The following is a 19,263-nucleotide window of genomic DNA, read 5'->3' as shown; positions in this document are numbered from 1 at the left end:
AAAACGACTAACTGACAATGTAAGTGCACCAAACACATGTCTGCCATCTAGTGGTGAATGGTGATATTACAACTTAAAAATAGTGTTACCCCCTGCATATCGTTTTTTAAAAATAGTCAAGGGGCCACTCAGAGTGCAGGGCCGCAAGTTCCTCATTCCTTGATTTAAGAAAGCAAATTTTCATAAAATGATGAAGTGTGAAAATATAACATGAGTCTTTGCAGGGAGGGTTTGAGCCAATTTTAATGAAAAACAAAAATTACTGTAGGTTGATGGTTCAGCCCTTTTAGTGCTCTGTATTGTTTTCCACCGTTTTGCTCTAGCACACTTGTCTTTTGTGTGAGTATATCTCTGTGCTATACTGCCGGTAACCACAAATTCATACTCATGAATTTACTGAATAAACAGTATTTTGCTCTTCAAGGGTCCACGTTTACCTTTGCAGACCTAAGAGTTCACTTTAAGTAATGCCCATTGGTGTATACAGTGCTCAGCTGGATTCACCAAATGTTTAAGCGATACATGTCCTCCAGTGTTTAAAGGTAATCCTACATGTCACAGGGTAGTGTAAAAACAGTAAGGCTAAGGCACAAAACAAAAGTGCTGTACAGAAAACCGCAACAACAAAAAAATGTCACATGATTTAGTAGAAAAGAACAGCAAAGCCAATAGGAGCATGTATTCGTCAAAGGCATCAATATTTTGGATATGGGGAGGGAATTATATACGGGGATCTGTTCATCGGCCACCGGAGGCTTTATATCTCTGTTGTGGTCACCCAATCACGTGCAGAAAAAAAAAATCTTGAACCGTGTGACATGATGTTCCCACACATTTGTACAAAGGAGGGTCACCCTGAAAAAAAGTTGCATTGCTGGAAAATTAGCTTGACTCCTCAATGTGTTAACGAATGGGCAAAAAGAGCTCATGAAAAAAATGGTCGCTGAAGCGATTAAACAACAAATTTACCAAGGAAATACCTCTGAACAGTCAGCCTATGATGATGGTAACTCGTTCAAAACCTTTATGCCATACACATTATTTTGGGGGAAATTTGACTTTGACAACAACAAAAACAAGAAAGGTGTTTTCCACACCAGTGATTCCCAACCAGGGCACTGTGACACAGTAGTGTGCTGTTAGAGATTGTCAGGGGTGCCGTGGGTAATGATCCACTTTCACTTGATTTGTCCAAAAATGATTCTACATTAATTAGGAATAAATGTTTGTTTCTTTCTATTTTGGTGACAGGCAGAACAATTAAATGCTCTTCCACCAGATGTCAGAAGGTACAATAAACCTACTTGTTGCCCAATTCATAAGGCATGACTTCCAGCAAATGTATCAGCTTTCATATAAACAGGTCCGGATTTTACACCGAGTATGTAAATTTGTGAGTAACTTGAGAGGCGATCATAATCTCAGTATTCACACTGTTTGTGGCATTTTGTTTGCTGGCGTGTTGTGAGATTTTTGGAATGTAAAAATGGGAGGCTTTGGCTCAATTAGGGTTGGGAAACAGCGTTCTAAATCTTCAATTAAAATATCTCATTTACAAAACACTGAGGAGAAACGTTATAAATACAAAATGAAAACAAGGGTGGCATCACAAAAGTGATGGCGTTTCCTTCCAATGTGACACCGGGCGCATAGATTTACAATCATTTGTGCTTTTTTTCACTGCCTCTTATTGTGGAATGAAGAAAAGCAAAACACAGGCTGACGGTGGCATGAAATCATCGATGGACCGTAGGTACATTGGTCAAGAATGACCTAAACTTTGCCTGGACCCTATCTGGCTTTGGGCAGTCTGCTGTTGAGATTCCTCTGGTTGGTCAGGTTGTTGAGCACGCAGTTGTTGGCTAGCGACGCCAGCTTGGAGTTGATGGCACCCTTCCTCTGCTCCCAACTGCTCTCATCTTCTTCTTCTGGCTCCTCGTCCTCGTCCGCCTCGCTCTCCTCATCACTGCGCTCGTCACGCTCCACCTGTAGACAAAAGAAAATGGAGTCGTGCTGGTTTAAAATAAAAATATACATAAAATAAAATCCGTCATTTATACATGTCTAAGTGTGTGCCAGGAACTGAAGTGTACTTTTGACAATCGCAATTGCCAGTGGCTATAAAATTAGGTGCACTTTAAAATGGAAAAAAAAAAAAATCTCTTCATGCTGAGAGTGGCATACATTCACCCAAATATTGTACGTCAACATTTTGTTTTTAATTACATTACATTACATTTACATTTGCTTATTTTCATTAAGTGTGAAATTCTTGCGTTCTTCAAACAGATTCACTCAGCCACTGAACACAAAGGCGTGCTTGATTTATTTTGTATTTCTTCACTAAAATTCATTGATGTGAATTAATTTTGCGAATTATATAATAAATAAATATCAATCCAATTAAACAATTCTACATTATACATTTAAAACTATGTCATTCATCATGTTATGCAATTATTATAATAACATTTTAAACATTAAAAAAATGCATCTGGATGATGTCTCTATAAAATTAGTGTTATAATAGTCTGATCTTAAAAATGCTGATCCTAAAGAATTAACTCAGGTGATATACAGGAAGCATGTTTGAAAGGAACAATATTTGCGTAAAGTAAATGAATTTGCCGATTTGGTAATTAACGAACACTCTCACCTTTCCGTTGAACATAAACTTGCAGATCATTCGCAGGATAAGGTAGGCCCAGAAGATGTGCAGAGCTTGGAGCACTAACAGGAGAGCGTTGAAAAAGTAATAGCCAAAGAAGGGCTCGAAGAAGTCAAGAGATAACACCAATGTTGTGTGGATGATTCTGGAAAAAAACAAAAAAACAAAACAGATTAGGATCATTCCATAAACTACATTTTGGACCAAAGCCATGAGAAACACTTCTGGACTAAAATTGAATCCTTGGTAAAACAATATATTCTTCCAACATTGTGGGAACAGTTTGGGGAAGGCCTTTAGCTGTGTCAGCGGTGCCAAGGTTATAATGAATAACTAAAACTAAAATTGAAGAAAAGAATTTGAATGAAATAAAATTGAATGAAAAAAAAAAACGGAATGCTTTAAGAAAAAGTGACTATAATTATCGCGAAAATGTCCTTGGCTTTTGTCTTTGTCAATGAATTTCACACAGCTGAATAGAAAAACCAAAGTCAAAACAAAATAAAAACAAACTACAATGAAAAATCCCCAACTATGATAACCCTGGACTGTGCCCTAGTGAACAAAACTAAGTCCATCAAGGCATGTTTTAAGATTAAGATATCCTTTATTTGTCTTGCAATGGGGAAATTTACAGTCAGAGTTCAGAAAGGAAATCACAAGGTAGGGAGAGGGGAAAAAAACACACGCTCGAACTATCCTCTTCTGAGGATAATTTAAGTCCAGGATAAAAAAAAAAAAAAAAAATTTGATTGAGTTTGAGAACCCTGACCGCAATTCATTTAAAACATTTTTGGATGAATTGTTGGGGGGGGGGGGGGGGGTCGGGTCAAATTATAATAATTTCTTTCTCTTCTACAAAGTCTATCTCTAGGTCTGTATTGCACTGCTCCAAGGCGGCCAAAGTGCACACACTTGAAGGTCCAGCACAATGTCCATTGAAGTGAAGCAAAAAAAAAAAAAAAAAAAAAAAAAAAAAAAGTGGCAAAAATAGCACAATGGAGCAGCACATTTTTCCACAATGTCGACATACCTACAAGGAAACACTACCAGCCGTGTAATCAGGAACACCAAAGAAAAGATGACAAATAGTGAGTCACACGTCTTGGTCCACTCAGCGTAGTGAAACATCTTGGCCGACTAAAAAGAAAAAACAACAACAAAGCCTTATGAGCTTATAGTTGCACAGAGTGACATCACAAACTTGAAACACTGCCAGATGTTAGTGAGAACAGGTATAATTGCTTACAAAACCACATGATTTAGCCCAGACTCCAACATTTTATGTCTTTCATGTGACAACTGTTTTTAAGGCCACGTGGACATGGGCAACCTTTCCATGTGTTTTAGCAATCCTATAATGACAATATACAGTATATCGACTCATTGGAGGCCACATGGGCGGCCATGATACTTCCTGGTTCATTACATATAACGCGGTGACTACGTCCCTTTGTTACGAAGGGTATCATCAAGTCAGAATAATTTAAGACCAAAAGTCACAATTATACTAAACACAACAAGAAACCTGTTAGTATATTACACCCTGTCCATATACATTAATTTTGGTCAGGATCCACGGCCGGAGCGGGACTCCTTTTCAGGCCAGGCCCGCTTTAGTTCACAGGGAATGACAGACATATATCATTTTAGTCTTATTAGTCTACCGATGTAAAATATCCTGCCATTCCTTCCAACTATATTCATGTTTTACAAATTTACAATTTAATGTGCTGACAGGATCACAATCTGGGTTTATTTCCACATGTATGAGTACATAAATTGAAGAAGTGATCAATAGGCAAGTATAGATGACATGGGATAAAACAAGTGCTATATAAATAAACATGCATCGTATCGTACCTGTATTGTATATTTATCGAATACGGTTAAGCCAGCAAAATTAAGCAGACTGATGTTAACTTTATGAAAACAACTGTCATGGGAGGAGGATTTTCTATCATGCTTTGTTGCCGTTACGAGTAATACATGTGATTGTGTTATGCATCTTTAAAGAGGGTCTTCCTTTGCTCATGCATCAGTGCTCTAGACAGTTCTGTGGGTTACTAGTGTAAAATTATTGTTGAGAAAAAGGCCACGAAAACGACAAGCCTAGTGGGGGCGCTTGCACGTTTGCATAAAACTGTATACTTACGAATGTCTCTTCATACAAAATTTTCAAGTTACGAAACGCCTGCCTCAACAGGAAACAGGAAAATATTGCCTCTTGTTATGAATGAAATTTCAAGAAACGAAAGGTAAAAATACAGTACGGCCTGCTACTTGCAGCTCAGATTTTCCTGAACGCAACATACTGTACTTATAGCTGCTCTGCCATTGGCTGTTACCGAGCATCGTCCTGACATCCCATTGGCTAAGAGGGACTTCTACCATATGTGTCTATGCAACGTCCTCGTCATTCGCTCCTCGGGCCGTGAGGTGTTCCGATAGCTTTGTGTAGATGTGAATCACCCAAAAAAAGTGTTTACCAGTCGGGCGATCGCTCACTATGCCGATGTTTGCATTGGACATTTTCGAAGGATTGTTAAAAGCCGACAAAAGCAAAGGTCCTTAGATCAGTTCTTTACAAAACACCAGGCAAACACCTCTTCTGAGAGAGAACATGAACAAAAGAGGGCAGAAAACGATGAGGACGCAGTTAAAAGTTAAATGACCATCATTTATATTCTTTACTCTATTATTTTTTTACATGATGCACAACTCTCATTTATTGTGCAATAATCTTATTGTAACATGCATTTGATCCATATTTTGCTGCATTTTTATTATTTGGAAAACATTTATGTCTGAATTTTCGGGGGCTTGGAACGGATTAGGGCATTTACAGTACATGGAAAACACGTCTCTACTTACAAAAATTTCTAGTTTTGAATTTTTTTTCAGAACCAATTAATTTTGTAAGTAGAGGTACCACTGTACTGTAATTTCTTTAAAAATTGTAAAACAAATGTTACAGCGGCACACATTATTAGGCGCTCGTGTCTTTTGTATGCTGTCAAAGAAATGCAGAAGTGAATTCCGCGAAGTAAAAATCTGAAATAATGCACCTGTTGTTTCAGGAGGCTTCCATAACCACAGATAGGCTTTTGTAACACAGGGAAAGCGTGTGGAAATTCTTCTCTAATGAAACCACAAAGCATTTTTCAAGTCAGGTATGCTTGTGATGTCATTAAAAAATTGTTATATTTCGAAAAGAGAATGTGCCGGCAATCATGGCACACCCTTCGACAAGCCTCCTTCAAGGACTTGCTTTGAAGGGCGGCATAGTTTCCTCCTTATCTTTAGTCAATCAAACATGGAATTGACAGTTGTTATGTGGCAGTAAATGAAAGAGAGACGTGCTGTGGGGTGGGGGGGGGGAGAATACTGTACATTGTATTCATAATACATTTGTCTATACGTTTTTTTTTAACTGAATTTGAGGTGATGATGGGACATCAGACATTAGCCAACAATTTTTCACCCTTTGACCACAACAGGCATCCTCAAGTTAAGGCATTTTTCGAGTATATGAACACTGCGTGGAGTAAGAATATGCAGCACAAGAATGCACGCTCTGTTTTCTGGTTTTCATTTGATTGTTTTTTTTAATTTGTGGCCTATAAGTGGTTTTCATACAAACATGTACTGTACATATTGAGGTTACACTGGGCGCCATCATGCGGCATGAAGGAATGCTCAGTAACCAGCGTACTTTATGGTTTTCATTTTATTATTTCAGGTTCATATCCTTGTAGCGCTTGTAGCGTCATACAGTTATGATGATTCTACGACTGCATTAACGTCGGCAGGACGGGCTATTCGTCAGGAGTCAGTTTCCCGATGATTTCCTTCAAACCGTAGGGATTCATGTTCTCAGACCTTCTGACATTATTGATTTGGGATCGCAGCAGGACAAGGCGGGGGTCAAAGGTTCAACTTTCCCCCAAAAATCAGATCCAAGTTAAAATCCACTTTCAACAGATTTTGATGAGTGCTAGCGAAGAATCACACGAGCTGTACCTCGAGCAGGAAGTCGGACGAGTCGTGCACCAGCATCACAAGTGTGCCAATTCTCACGTAGTTGGCGCAGTAGGAGAAACCAATGAGAAATATGGTAGCAATGTGATGAACGACTTGCTCCTTGAAATCCTGAAGCACATGCAAATTTGAAAAGATTATGCAGTATCTGGAGGGTTTACATCGACATCATAGCAGAAGCTGCAAAACTGCAGTCCACTCGCATCCATCTTAAAATATTAAATTAACACATTTACAGCAGATGTCAAAAGTTTGAAAAAGCATGTTAACGGCTATTCTTTTGGGGAGGGGTACAAATAATAATTCCTTTTTTTTGTGCATGTACTTAATGTGAAAACACATTAAAATTGTATCCAAACCCAATTTTTAATCATTTATTGGTGGATGGAATTAAAAATTAACAGTTGTGATGTAACATCCTATAATGCTGCAAGAAGAACGCATACAAGAGGAAATACAGGACCAAGTCTTTTTTTTTCGTGACAACTTTGACTAAACATGTGCCCACTCAGATTGCATCCTTAGAATTGCAATGCGAAACTACTTCAAGGTTTTGTGTGTGTGTGTGTGTGTGTGTGTGTGTGTGTGTGTGTGTAAACTCGGCTTACTTTTCGCTTCACGTCCACAGAAACACAGAGAAGCAGTGACAGATAGAAGCCAAGTTCCAGGGTGTAATACCAGCTATGGGCATTGGTGACAACCTGAAACAGAAAACTACATGTTGAACAGAATTATAATAGTTTTGGATTGTTTTGTTTTTAGAACAGTTAATTTTTTTATTTTTCAGAAAATGCTTTGTTTCTTAAATTTCACTAACATTGTGTAATAACGTAAACTGCAATTCTCAAACAACTGCTTGACCTTCCTTATTCTGTATATCAATACCGAAATAACTAAATTTAAAATAAACATTGAAAGCTCATATATGATACAAATTGATTTTTTAAGCATTTTGTTTTTATTTCGTCAACGAATGTTTTTTTTTCTTCAGTTTTAGTAGTCAGATTAGTTTTTATTCGTTTTAGTCATCCTCACTCCCACAGCTCAAGTCTATAAAAACTTCATTCCACTCATGTATGATATACAGAACATTCCAAGTGGCAATCTGCTCTTAAATCTGAATAAGAGGCAGGTGACAAAAGACAAAGAGAGGAAGCCCACGGAAGGAACAGAAACCCGGAAAGGAAAAGGCGGAACAATATACAGTAAATAGTAGCAGCACAATATTATTCACCCAGCAACTACGAATCTGTTTTCGATGTTGTCGGTTTGAGGCCATGAACCCTGAAGCAAAGACTGGCTTCTCTGAAGGAATGCCGACTTGCAGGCATGCCTAACCGTCACCGGAGTTAATAGCTTTCCAAACCAGTGCTAACAACAGTGCGAGTCGGTGGGCGGAGGTTGAAGTGATCTGTCACAGTTTGAGTTACCTCAGGGACTGCTGCTCAGTGTTGTCATGGAATACAAACTCATCATTACGCTGCTTCGTTGCATTTTTCACGTATCTTTACTTTTTTATTTGCATGGCTGGAAACTTTCACTTCTACTCCACTATGTTTCCTAAAGAAAATGAATACTTTATTTGGAATATATTCCCTTGTCATTGTGACTCATGACTACAAAAAAAAATCCAAAGAAACTGTTTGTTGGCAAAATGCCTGAACCGCATAGTACCAAGAATAGTCCTAGATGTACTGATGTAGTCGGTGTGTGTGTGTGTGTCTTTAACTCTCTCTGCCTCTCCTCTCGGCTTGAGGACAACAGATGCCAGCGTCACATAATGCCAATGCTAACTTGCGCTCATGAGCCAAGACGCAGACCTTTAACTACCCCATGAAACAAACTCTATCACACAAATATAATAAATAAAAACCTCTAAGCAAGAATCTAAGTACACGCTTTTTTCGAATTATTTTATTGCACTTCCAATATTTTAAAAAAGTGAACAAACTAACAGCAAAGTTCTTTTAGCTTTTAACACAATCTGACTTTTTTTAACTCAAGTATCACGTTCAGGGAGATCATACAAGGCTGGTAATACCTTTTCTTTCTTTTTTTTTTAATAGGTTCATCCATTTTCTATCTTGATGATATTGTTCAGGGTCAAACAAAGTTTGTAATCAATTGGCACATAAGTTCTGTTTGAAAATTTGGTTAATTTTAAAAAAAATGCAAACGTAACCCCAAAGAAGACTAGTAGGCGTAATCTTAACACACAAGGACATCTATCCTGTGAAAAAACTGAATCGCTCCTTGCTTTCTTACCTGTTGAGGAAAATCCCGCCAACACTCTCTCTGATCCCAAAACCATGGAGACTGGAAGGGCCCAAAAACAACAGCTTAGTTATTATATCAACAAAGTCACTTAGCTGAATACAGTCAAACACTACTACAAAATGCAACCATAATAATAACATACACAGAAAGTACCACAAGCATACACATTGAACGTTTCAATAACGTTATGAGCTTGGCCAAAACATCTTGAATTCCTTTGCTTTGAATGGTATATGACAAAAGGAAGCGTTAATCCCCCCCCCCCCCCCCTTCACCCCCTACAAAAAAAACCTCAACAAACAACAGACTTACATCGAGCAAAGAGCCGAGCCCTGCTGTGAAAGCCGCGAGGTAGAAGACAAAGCGCCAACTGCAGTGCATGAAAAGGAAACAATTTACAGGACACTCTTAGGAAGTATTCACACAATGGCAGAGTTGTTATTATTTGCCATTATATACCACCACTAATTCAAAAGAAAACAATCAAGATGTGCGGATGTTCAACAATGAATTGCTTAAGCAAAGTTGCACAAATACACATCATCGGCTTCAGAGGTTTTGCAAACTTATTCTCCACTTGGCAGTCAGTAACATCACGTCAATTTGCAGAGACTCAAAGGTATTTGGAAATAGAAATGCAGAAATGCAAATGTGAATCTCATTTTTAATATCATTGACCAATCCATTTTCTTTCAGCGCTCGTCCACCATAGCCGAAAGCGTTCCTCGTTGTCACAGGCGGGGTACATAGACCGCAGATTGGTCTCCAGCCAATCGTAGGGTTCGTTTGGACAAAGTAACAGTTCACACTCACATTGACAACTCCGGGTCTTTACTGAACCTGATTTGCATATTTTTAGAAAATGGGAGGAAACCGGCAGTCAACGTTATTATAGTTATCGAAAACCAAATGTAATAACTTCAACTAAAGTTGAAAAAACATTTTTGGTAATGAAATGAAATAAAAATGAGAGGGCTATAAAAAAAAAAAATCTCTCAGCTGTCCGGGTTCACTTTAAATATATTTACAGTGTATTTGGTATTACAGTACTCAAAGGTGGAATGGTAATTTGATTAACTTTATTAGGTAAGACTGAGCGCTCTTATTTTTCTCTTGCCTCTTTAATGGTTGATACATGTATATAAAAAAAATAAAACTAATACTAAAACTAAACTAAAAATGAGCAGTTTTGCAAACAAAATAAAATAAATAATAATAAAAACAAACACACCAAAGAAACGAATGAAAACGAACTGAATTGGTCAATTGGAAAGTCAAAACAAAGTAAAAACGAACTTGAATGAAAAACTATTATAACCCTGTTGAGAGTACCTGGAGGAAGCGACGCAAATGTTTCTTATGTCAATTTTTGGATTGCTTGATGTTAAGTCACAGAAGATAGTTTGTTTGAGACTTACGAGGCCTCGCAGAACTTTTTGGTGTTGGTGGGTCGGTCCTGGTTTCTCCTGTGCCTGAACCAGCTTTGAATTTTTGACTGGGAGAGTCCACAAAGCTTTCCCAAGCTCGCCAACTCACTCTGAGTGGAACACAAGACACCATTAAAACATTCGGCTTTACACTGCTGCAGGCTCTCACTGTGCGAGAGGCAACATTTATTCAACCTTGTTGGGTGACATTTGTGTTGCCATTTCATGAGAGGAAATGCAAATTAGCTTGGGGTGTTTATTCCTCCTGCTGTATTTTCCTTGCTGACAAGTACAATAGTTGACATGCAGCAGTCATGAGACTTTTGTTAACGTTGTTTAATACTTAAAAGATATCAACACTAATCACAAAACTATTGTAAAACTATTAAAAAACAAACGACAAATCACAGAAAACTCTGTGATGCAGTGATACCAAGAATTACTGTATTTTCACTTTGTGTGTGATTTATGCATCTCTCCAAATTCTTCTGATGCATAGGGATAGGATGAATAAATGAAGTGATAAGGAATTGATTCACGAGAAATAATCGAAAATGGAATGGGAATCGTATAAATGTTATCAATTCCCATCCCTCCTGCTGGGTGCAACAAAAACACAAGTGGTGCTGCTCCACTCTATTTGCGAGCACGCAACATAAAGCATCCACACAAAGACATTCATGCCTGTCCGTACATGAACGCCGATGATGAAACATCAGATGAAACTGTCGACGAGGGTGGAGGTGTGATCCTGGAATGAACCTGTCTGAAACTCGTCTGTTCACAGGCGATGGGGGGGAAAAAATGGTCTTGGTTCAAACCCGACAATTTTCCAGAAATGTGTTGTTTTTTTTCTTTTTTAAATGTGCCTTTTTAATTGTTAGAGGTTTATGCAGTGCAAGTCCAAAATCATTCAAGGACTTATTGCACTCCTGTGATGACACATCAGTCATCATGACTTTTCTCAGGGGGACTTTTTCAAACAGGTATTTGTTGAGAAACAGGTGCCCAGTCGTCATCCAAATCGCTTCCAGTGCAACCGGCAGTTATTTCGCAACCTCCACTCACGAATAAAGCAGTTAAAACAAACAATATAGACATTTAGCTTGACAACAAAATATCGAAACGTTTAGCATGCTTATGCATTTGCTCATTTTCCACTGAGGCGTGATTTTGGATCTGTATGAACGGGATGGCGAACAAACGAGGCGGTATAAATGAGGCTCTTTAGTTCAGAGTTTCTCAACGTTTACCATCAAACAAAAGTGTCACCCAAAGTATGAGTACTGAAATAATGACAATCTCAATTTACTCACAAATGTAATTACTAATTGTGCAATCCGGGCCTGTCGTTGAACACAAAGCTCACAGGAAGCCGTGATTCATTTTTTTGTATGAAAGTAAACATGTGGCTACACAGGTTTATCGTACCTTCGATCTAATGGTATTAAATTGTTCTGCCCGTCACTGCATATATCCATCCATCCATTTTCCGAACCGCTTGATCCTCACTAGGGTCGCGGGGGGTGCTGGAGCCTATCCCAGCCGTCTCCGGGCAGTAGGCGGGGGACACCCTGAATCAGTTGCCAGCCAATCGCAGGGCACACAGAGACGAACAACCATCCACGCCCACACTCACACCTAGGGACAATTTAGAGCATCCAATCAGCCTGCCATGCATGTTTTTGGAATGTGGGAGGAAACCGGAGCACCCGGAGAAAACCCACGCAGGCCCGGGGAGAACATGCAAACTCCACACAGGGAGGCCGGAGCTGGAATCGAACCCGGTACCTCTGCACTGTGAAGCCGACGTGCTAACCACTGGACTACCGGGCCGCCCTCACTGCATATATATATATATATATATATATATAGAGAGAGAGAGAGAGAGAGAGAGAGAGAGAGAGAGAGAGAGAGAGAGAGAGACTGAGAGAGAGAGAAAGAGAGAGAGAGGTGGAGAAGCTGGTCACGCCCAGGGCGATTGTGATGCAGTATTGTTTAGTAAAACACAATCCCTCCCCACTCACCAAAGTAAAATTCCCACTGTGACCTTTCAGAGGATCCAATTTAGATAATAAAGGTCACACAGAACATCCCATTCGGCTGCATCCGCCCTTTGCACATGCTCGCTACCCGAAGCATATCGTCAAAAAGGCGGAAGACTGAACAGAAAAACGTACTTGCGACGGCTGACGGTTGTTCTGTTTGTAGAAGTTCTCCAGTTTTGGAATAGGAGCGGCTCGAATCCTAATCCGATCCTTCACACCTAAATGTTTGCTTAAAGGGACAGCCATGACCCTGGCGACACAGGAAAGAGAATACAAGAGGATGAATTACTGAGCCTCATTTAATATTCGTGTCATCAACATCTGTCCAACGCGACACCACATCAGCAATGTAACTTTTAGCGGCAACCAGATAGGTCATTATGCTGCTCCCGTGTGACACATTGTGACTTTGTCTTTGCTGATACGGCATCAAGAAGACACTTGATCCGCATGCGTGTGTCCCACACAGTGACATGGAAAAAAGAAGGACAATGTTGCTGTAGTCACAAGAGAGCTTGATTACTGCCTGTGTGTGTAACACTATCTCAGAAATAATCATCCCGAAACAAATGGAGAGGGAGAGGTCAGAAAGAATGAGAAGGTCAGGAAAACACGCGCACACACACACACACACACACACACACACACACACACACACACACACTGGTTATAGGCGATGTGAAGCACACATTCAAACATAAAGACACAAACAGTCAAGGTATGATGGACATCTACTATATTATGACACATTGATCCGTGGCATTTTTTTTTTTATTGCGGCCCTTGTCCCATTGTCACATTTCACACTGCTGATATTGTTTTAGCTACAATGGCCGGCACAACGCATCCTCAAGGCCCTCGAGAGATTTGATTGACAAAGCAACAGTATGGGCCCTGTATTCGTGGACAGCGAGCGTAAAAACTGGCCGCTCCTGACAATTTGGTGGCAGAAAGTAGATATAACTTGAAACCTTCTGGAACCACGTCGAACTATTGCCGTATGTAGTGTAACGTGATTTGATGAGATCTGACTGGACGAAAACAAACAAACAAACAAAAAAAAACCCTAACATCCGCTAACATGTACTCAAAGCACCGCAGTCAAGTGAAGCACGACGAAGACAGCACACTATTAGGAATAAATAATTACAACTCCATGAAACAAACATCATAATTAGTAAATGTAGGTTGGTGCTTCTGGTAGGTTTTTGGCTTGCTGAGGAGACTTTGCTGGCCTTGATGGCTCATCAGTGTCACCGATACACACCGGTACAACATAGGCATCTGGAGTTAACAAGGATTACACATGGATAACGCCAAACTCGCTGTACTGCTGGTCAGCTTATCTCAGAGATAAGGCATGTCAAACAGGATCCCTATCTGTACATCATCACATCACTACGGTGTTCTTCTGTCACCGTTGACTGCTGCTTATTGTTGACGAGCTGTCAGCCAGCCAAACCAGTCGAGTGTGCGCCATAACCTTTTCCTGAACCACTGTATTTCAAAAAACATGTAGAGTTGGGCTATGTTTTCGTAGATGCTGGGCGTCAAAACTGGCACATCTTCCTTTTTGTGTGGGGCAAATCTAGTTTACTGTGTTGGGGAGTTTGGTAGACCGCACTGTGCCGTGCTGAGTGTTCCAACAAACCGAGGGCTGACACACCTCCAGCGCACCTGAAAATTTGGTGTCTGAAAATAGACTTAGACCTTTGACCATCTTAAAGCAGTTCTAACGGACACAGACAGGGATGATCGAGGTGGAAGGCGGTCTCCAAATGCTCACTTTACAGTGATGATCTGTGATCACTTTACATCATCTACCGTGGAGGTCTGCGTGCATGTCAAAGACTGCGTGCACCTCTCCTGGGCTGAATTTAAAGGTAATGGGCCTCTCCCACAGTGGCGCAAGCGCCCCTTTCTAATTTGTCAGTTTATGAAAATATCAAAGGGACAAAATCGCCACCCACGCACATAGTTATCCTGCGCTTAGCGCTAGATTTAGAAACATATGGCTCATATTGTTTATTTAAATGAGTTATACAGGTATTCGTATTGCAGAGTTGTGAGCTGTCATGGTCAGGAAGGCCTCCTGTCATGACCTAAAAACACGATGAGAAGCACTGACTGACATTTAGAACCTTATTCTAAGAATAGTAAATAAATGAAATTGTATTCATTTATGACCAACATTCTATTCTCTACATCGATAATGTCAGACCTTTTCTTTGTCCAATCGGATTTCCTCCTCTCTGTGCATCATTGTTAATCTAATCTGCCCAACATTTTAGAATCAGTAGTGCTGGTCGATGTAACTTTGCTATTTTAGCAATGGGTTTGTTTATCTAACACGGTAGACTTCAAATTCATCTGACAGTGTTTTCGCTGGCCACAAACAATGTCCAAATTGTTCAGTCGATTTTGCAATCTGCACACATCAATATATTTCATAATAAGCATTCCTGGTGAGTATGAGTGAGTATTTTACTTTATTTCTAATAGTCCTGTCATGTTATTAGAAAAAATATAGATTCTAAAGTGCTCCATATTATGTACATGGCACAGTGGCATGTTGTTTTATTGTGTTAATGAAAACTGTAGCATGGATGGCTTTTATAATCACAACCTGATAGTGGTGGTACAAATAGGTGGATTAGTTTGAGTAGATCCCCGCTGAAGACATAATTCTCGCACAACAGCAGTAATAATGATGCTAAAATATCTGCTCTGTTGTGTGCAGTGCATTTGAAACCTTAAAATGATCAGCAATTATCCACCCATTATTTTCTTGTTTGGTCAATACTCAGCTCCGTCTCTAAACAGTGAAAGCAGCACAAACTGGGAATATTTGACATGCCGCTTGTAACGGCTGACACTGTCAACCCTAAACCCCTTTCGAAGGCTTTCTTTTGAATATTTTGCAGAATGACACATACGCTAATTGTATCAGTTCCTCTAAAAATCATCAGCGATTTCTTTTTAAGTCTTGAATGTGTAAACATAGGCTTTAAAGTGTTCGGTTGAATTTTTCTCAAGGAGTATATTCATTGTATGGTACAACACTGTACATGACGTAGGACCAGCAAATTCCCTCTCCTCATCACCACGGCATTGCTTGCCTTTGTCGCTTCTTGCTCCACAGGGAATTGTGTAATTAGCACAACTGGGGATATGAAAGCTTGTGGTGGATCAGCACGGAACCATGCACCACAATTGATTTAAAGCATCTACAGTATATGAGCTATAATACACCCCCCCCCCCCCCCCCCCCCGCCAAAAAAAACACAACCCCAGCTTTTACTGACTTAAGCTGCACTCACTTTATGTTCTGTATGGTCAAATGCTTTTAGAGGGGAACAGGCAGTCATCAGCTAAAAGTGTCTACTCACGATCTCAGCCTCCCCCTGCATGTCTGAAGAACACCCCCCTAACCACTCACACACTACTGCAGCAAACCAGCCAGCGTGACGGGCACAAGTTGAAGGAGAAACTCGACACCCCCATAATTATACACCCAGCGGCCACAACATGGTACACCGCATCTAATGGGATTCAATTTTAATGTTGCATCAAACATTTTGCCTATACATTGAACAGGATGCATCTTCAATGATATTTTTGGGGTGTGTGAGCTCCTCCCATAAACTCAAGCACGTATCATTCATAAAATATGAAACGTTTTGTTGAAGAAGATAACACGTGTAATCATGAATATGCGAACCAGTATTGAACTTTTTGACCTATTATGGCAACCAAATTTAAGCTTGTTTTTGGCATTGGGGAAAAGTTTATAGCATCAGATTTTTTTGTGGCATTGCATGTCAATCTATTCGTTTACATACATAGTACGTAAACGTTACATACGTAGGACATCTAAAATGACACTAAGCAAGGTAGAAATTAAAAACATCTATTAAAATCATCCAGACATACGCATTTCATCATTGGGATTCCAGCTCACTTTTCCGCAGATTATTTTAAACAGATTATACACAAATGAGAGGTACTCTTGACAAAGTTGAGTAGTTTGCGGTCGTACGAAGACAGAACATGACATGAGTTATGGGAATTCAGATTGAGATTGAGAGGTAGGATGACTAAAATTGACATGAGGAAAATTCCTTCATTCAATTAATCCTTCACACAAGCCATATGATTACTGTTGAGGCTGTAGTTTTTACTGGTGTACAACTGTACAACAACATACTGAGACCGCCTCATAAAGCTAAGGTAACTAACAGCTGGCGTTACACAAATGTAGGAAGGCCGGCAGAGTGACGGACCGTGATGCAAATGTGAGATCCAAGCAGGAAGCCTCTCACTCACCTCTCAAAAACATATCTCAATGCTATGAAAGCAAAGGCCACTGGCAAAGTGTACACGAGGTCTCTGGGTAGTGGATAGTGACCCTCGCTCGTATCCATGTCCCGCCAGTGGATGCCGGGAGGCAGCCAGTACCTGTCTTGCCACAGCCACTCATTAAGCAGGGCCTCCATCCTGTAGGCAAAGTCGAGCACTCTTTTAATATGACCAGTTTAAACGGATGTCAATCACATTCTTAATCTTCTTACATCACAATGCGAGACACACAGCATTAGTCTTTGCAAAAAAAAAAAAAAAAAGAGCACACGTACAACAATTAATGCACATGCTGATGAGTTGTTATAGGTTCCGACAGTCACAATTGATTGACTGACGAGTTGAGTCTACTGAGAAGCCCCACTCTGCATCCCCTAGCAAGTCATACCACAACGCCACTTCATCTGTACCGTAGAAACAAGCTTGTATTGAAAATACACAGCGTGCTTATTATTAATAATATTTGTAATAATAATCAACGTCATGATAGGAATTCGAGAAAAGAGCAGAATACGCCGCCCCCGCCCCCACACACACAAACGCACGCGTAAAACAAAAACAATTCACACTGCCTAGTGAACAAGTCCGCCTTGTGTTTCTGTTATTAGTTTTTACGACATCAAACGTGTCTATTTTATTCATGCAGAAGAAACCCAAATGCAAAATCTCTCACCTGCTCGCGCTCCTGAGAAGGATGACAAGCGCACAGTCAAATTGACAGAGGAGGAGCCTTCGGAGAGCTCACGCTGGGGGCGGTGCTAAAACGTCATCAGCGTCACTCGTAGCAGAGGAGAAGGGGGGCGCCGGAAGTGGTGGCGGGGGAAGATAAAATTCAGCCACTGGATGAGGCGATAAGAGAAGGCCATTTACTTGCTGTACATAACGCTTTGACTTTTATATTTATGAACGTATGGTGATTTTCATACTGACTTTGCAGTAAATATTTGTAAATGCATGCACGGAAATGCATTATGTAGTTTACTAACGGACTACAGTAGCCCCCATAAAAACTTTTCAATAGAAAATCAACTTAAAAAAAAAGCAAATAGCTCCATAGAAAGGAAGAAATATGGAGTAAATAATGACAGTTCAGAATATACTGCATTTACAGTTGTAGTGCAAAACAAGGCAACCTCCATATTACTGTTAGAATTGTTATTCCATCGAGTGCTTGTAAAATGATGCTAGTGTATCCAATGAAGTGTTCTGTGAATACTTGTAATCATCCAGGGGTGTAAAAAAATGTGAATGCATTGAATTGAACCAAATAAAATCCATTTTGAAATATATTGAGATACGTATCGAATCTTTTTTTTTTTTTGGACAGATATATCTTTGGGGGAAATGGCACATTTACAGAACTAAGAAGTTCATTCAAATGTATGTATAATGTCAACAAAAAAGGCATCGCATCATACCATTTCGAAGTGAACTGTACCGTAATGAATCAAATTGGAATCAAACCGAATCCACTCGTTCTAATTTCAAGCCAATATCAGTTCAGCTGAGCTGTACTATTAAAATAGTATATGTTAATATAATATGTTAAGATGAACATTGTGAACATTTGTGATGTGATGAGCTTTTCAAAGTGTGAATTTAAAAAAATTCTACTCATAATTGTGTCTGACAGACACCCAAACAATTAATTTTATTATTTATGTTAGTGATGTTTACCATCTGGCTGTCATAGTTATTGGTTGGCACTTTAAAACTGCACTTGTTTTGGGTATTTGAACTGTCACTGATATCATCCATCAGTTTGGGGTTACACCGATAAGATTGAAAACTGCGCTCACATGACGCTGCTTTTCATTCCAGTCATACTCCAACAGTTGGACAAAAACAGGAGGAAAATTCCACCCAGAATGTTGATAAGCGGTACAAATGTTTTCCTTCCTATAGAGCCCCATAACAGCAATGCGGAATATACCCTATCTGGTACCTTTGTTCATTATCGTGACCTCTGGGTGAACGTATGGTGATGGTTTGAACTCGGTGTTACAATCTGTTTCACTTTTGAGGAATACTATTTCCCAAAAGTTTTGGTTGAACTCCGAATATCAGCACGTCTGGGGTATTTGACTTGAGATGTTCCACTGTGTTATTGCGGTCGTAGTTTGCACCAGTTGAAAACTGAATGGAATATAATGACTACTATTACGACGATGACGACGACGACTACTACTACTAATAATAAAATGTTCGCTCTCTGCGGTAAATCAGTATGCACCACTTTTTAAAATCAGAGATACAGGTAAACCTTTGTAGATTATTTTTTTGCATTGATTCTGAATCTTCCCTTGTTTTTTCTCAAATGCATCATGTTTTCCTAATAATAATAATAATAACATGCGAATTATTCCGTAATGTTTAGGAATTGTTAGGTTCAACAACAGGTGTATTTCTTTCTGAAACGTCATAGCCATAAATTACAACGCAT

At 39.6% G+C, this 19,263-nt stretch overlaps 1 protein-coding gene across 3 annotated transcripts; it reads right to left on the bottom strand.

Annotated features, from left to right (window-relative positions):
* Positions 1-225: 225 nt before the first annotated feature.
* Positions 226-17,632, bottom strand: LOC147202296 (ceramide synthase 2-like). 3 transcript variants are annotated; one of them, XM_086114909.1, is made up of 11 exons: positions 17,494-17,632; positions 16,788-16,958; positions 12,594-12,711; positions 10,405-10,523; positions 9,299-9,356; positions 8,975-9,025; positions 7,318-7,410; positions 6,692-6,820; positions 3,702-3,808; positions 2,657-2,813; positions 226-1,986 (listed from the first exon to the last, which is right to left on the bottom strand). In XM_086114909.1, the coding sequence occupies exons 2-11, from the start codon at positions 16,955-16,957 to the stop codon at positions 1,792-1,794; spliced, it is 1,197 nt and encodes a 398-aa protein (XP_085971035.1). In that variant the 5' UTR covers position 16,958; positions 17,494-17,632; the 3' UTR covers positions 226-1,791. The 3 variants fall into 3 exon arrangements, with proteins under 3 accessions (XP_085971035.1, XP_085971036.1, XP_085971034.1); XM_086114910.1 differs by lacking the exon at positions 17,494-17,632 and adding an exon at positions 17,096-17,473; XM_086114908.1 differs by lacking the exon at positions 17,494-17,632 and having other exon boundaries at positions 16,788-17,073.
* Between the last annotated feature and the right edge of the window lie 1,631 nt (positions 17,633-19,263).

Source organism: Hippocampus guttulatus, chromosome 7, assembly GCF_054856545.1.
Source record: "Hippocampus guttulatus isolate MCC_2025c chromosome 7, RoL_Hgut_1.0, whole genome shotgun sequence".
NCBI lineage: Eukaryota > Metazoa > Chordata > Actinopteri > Syngnathiformes > Syngnathidae > Hippocampus > Hippocampus guttulatus.
This window is presented reverse-complemented; position numbering and strand designations above follow the sequence as displayed.

Coding starts and splice junctions, on each gene's coding strand:
- LOC147202296 (XM_086114909.1), bottom strand. CDS start 16,957: ATGGAGGCCCTGCTTAATGAGTGGCTGTGGCAAGACAGGTACTGGCTG. Junction 9,357..10,404: donor AAAAAGTTCTGCGAGGCCTC/GTAAGTCTCAAA, acceptor CATGCACTGCAG/TTGGCGCTTTGTCTTCTACC. Junction 1,987..2,656: donor AGTTTATGTTCAACGGAAAG/GTGAGAGTGTTC, acceptor TTTTGTCTACAG/GTGGAGCGTGACGAGCGCAG.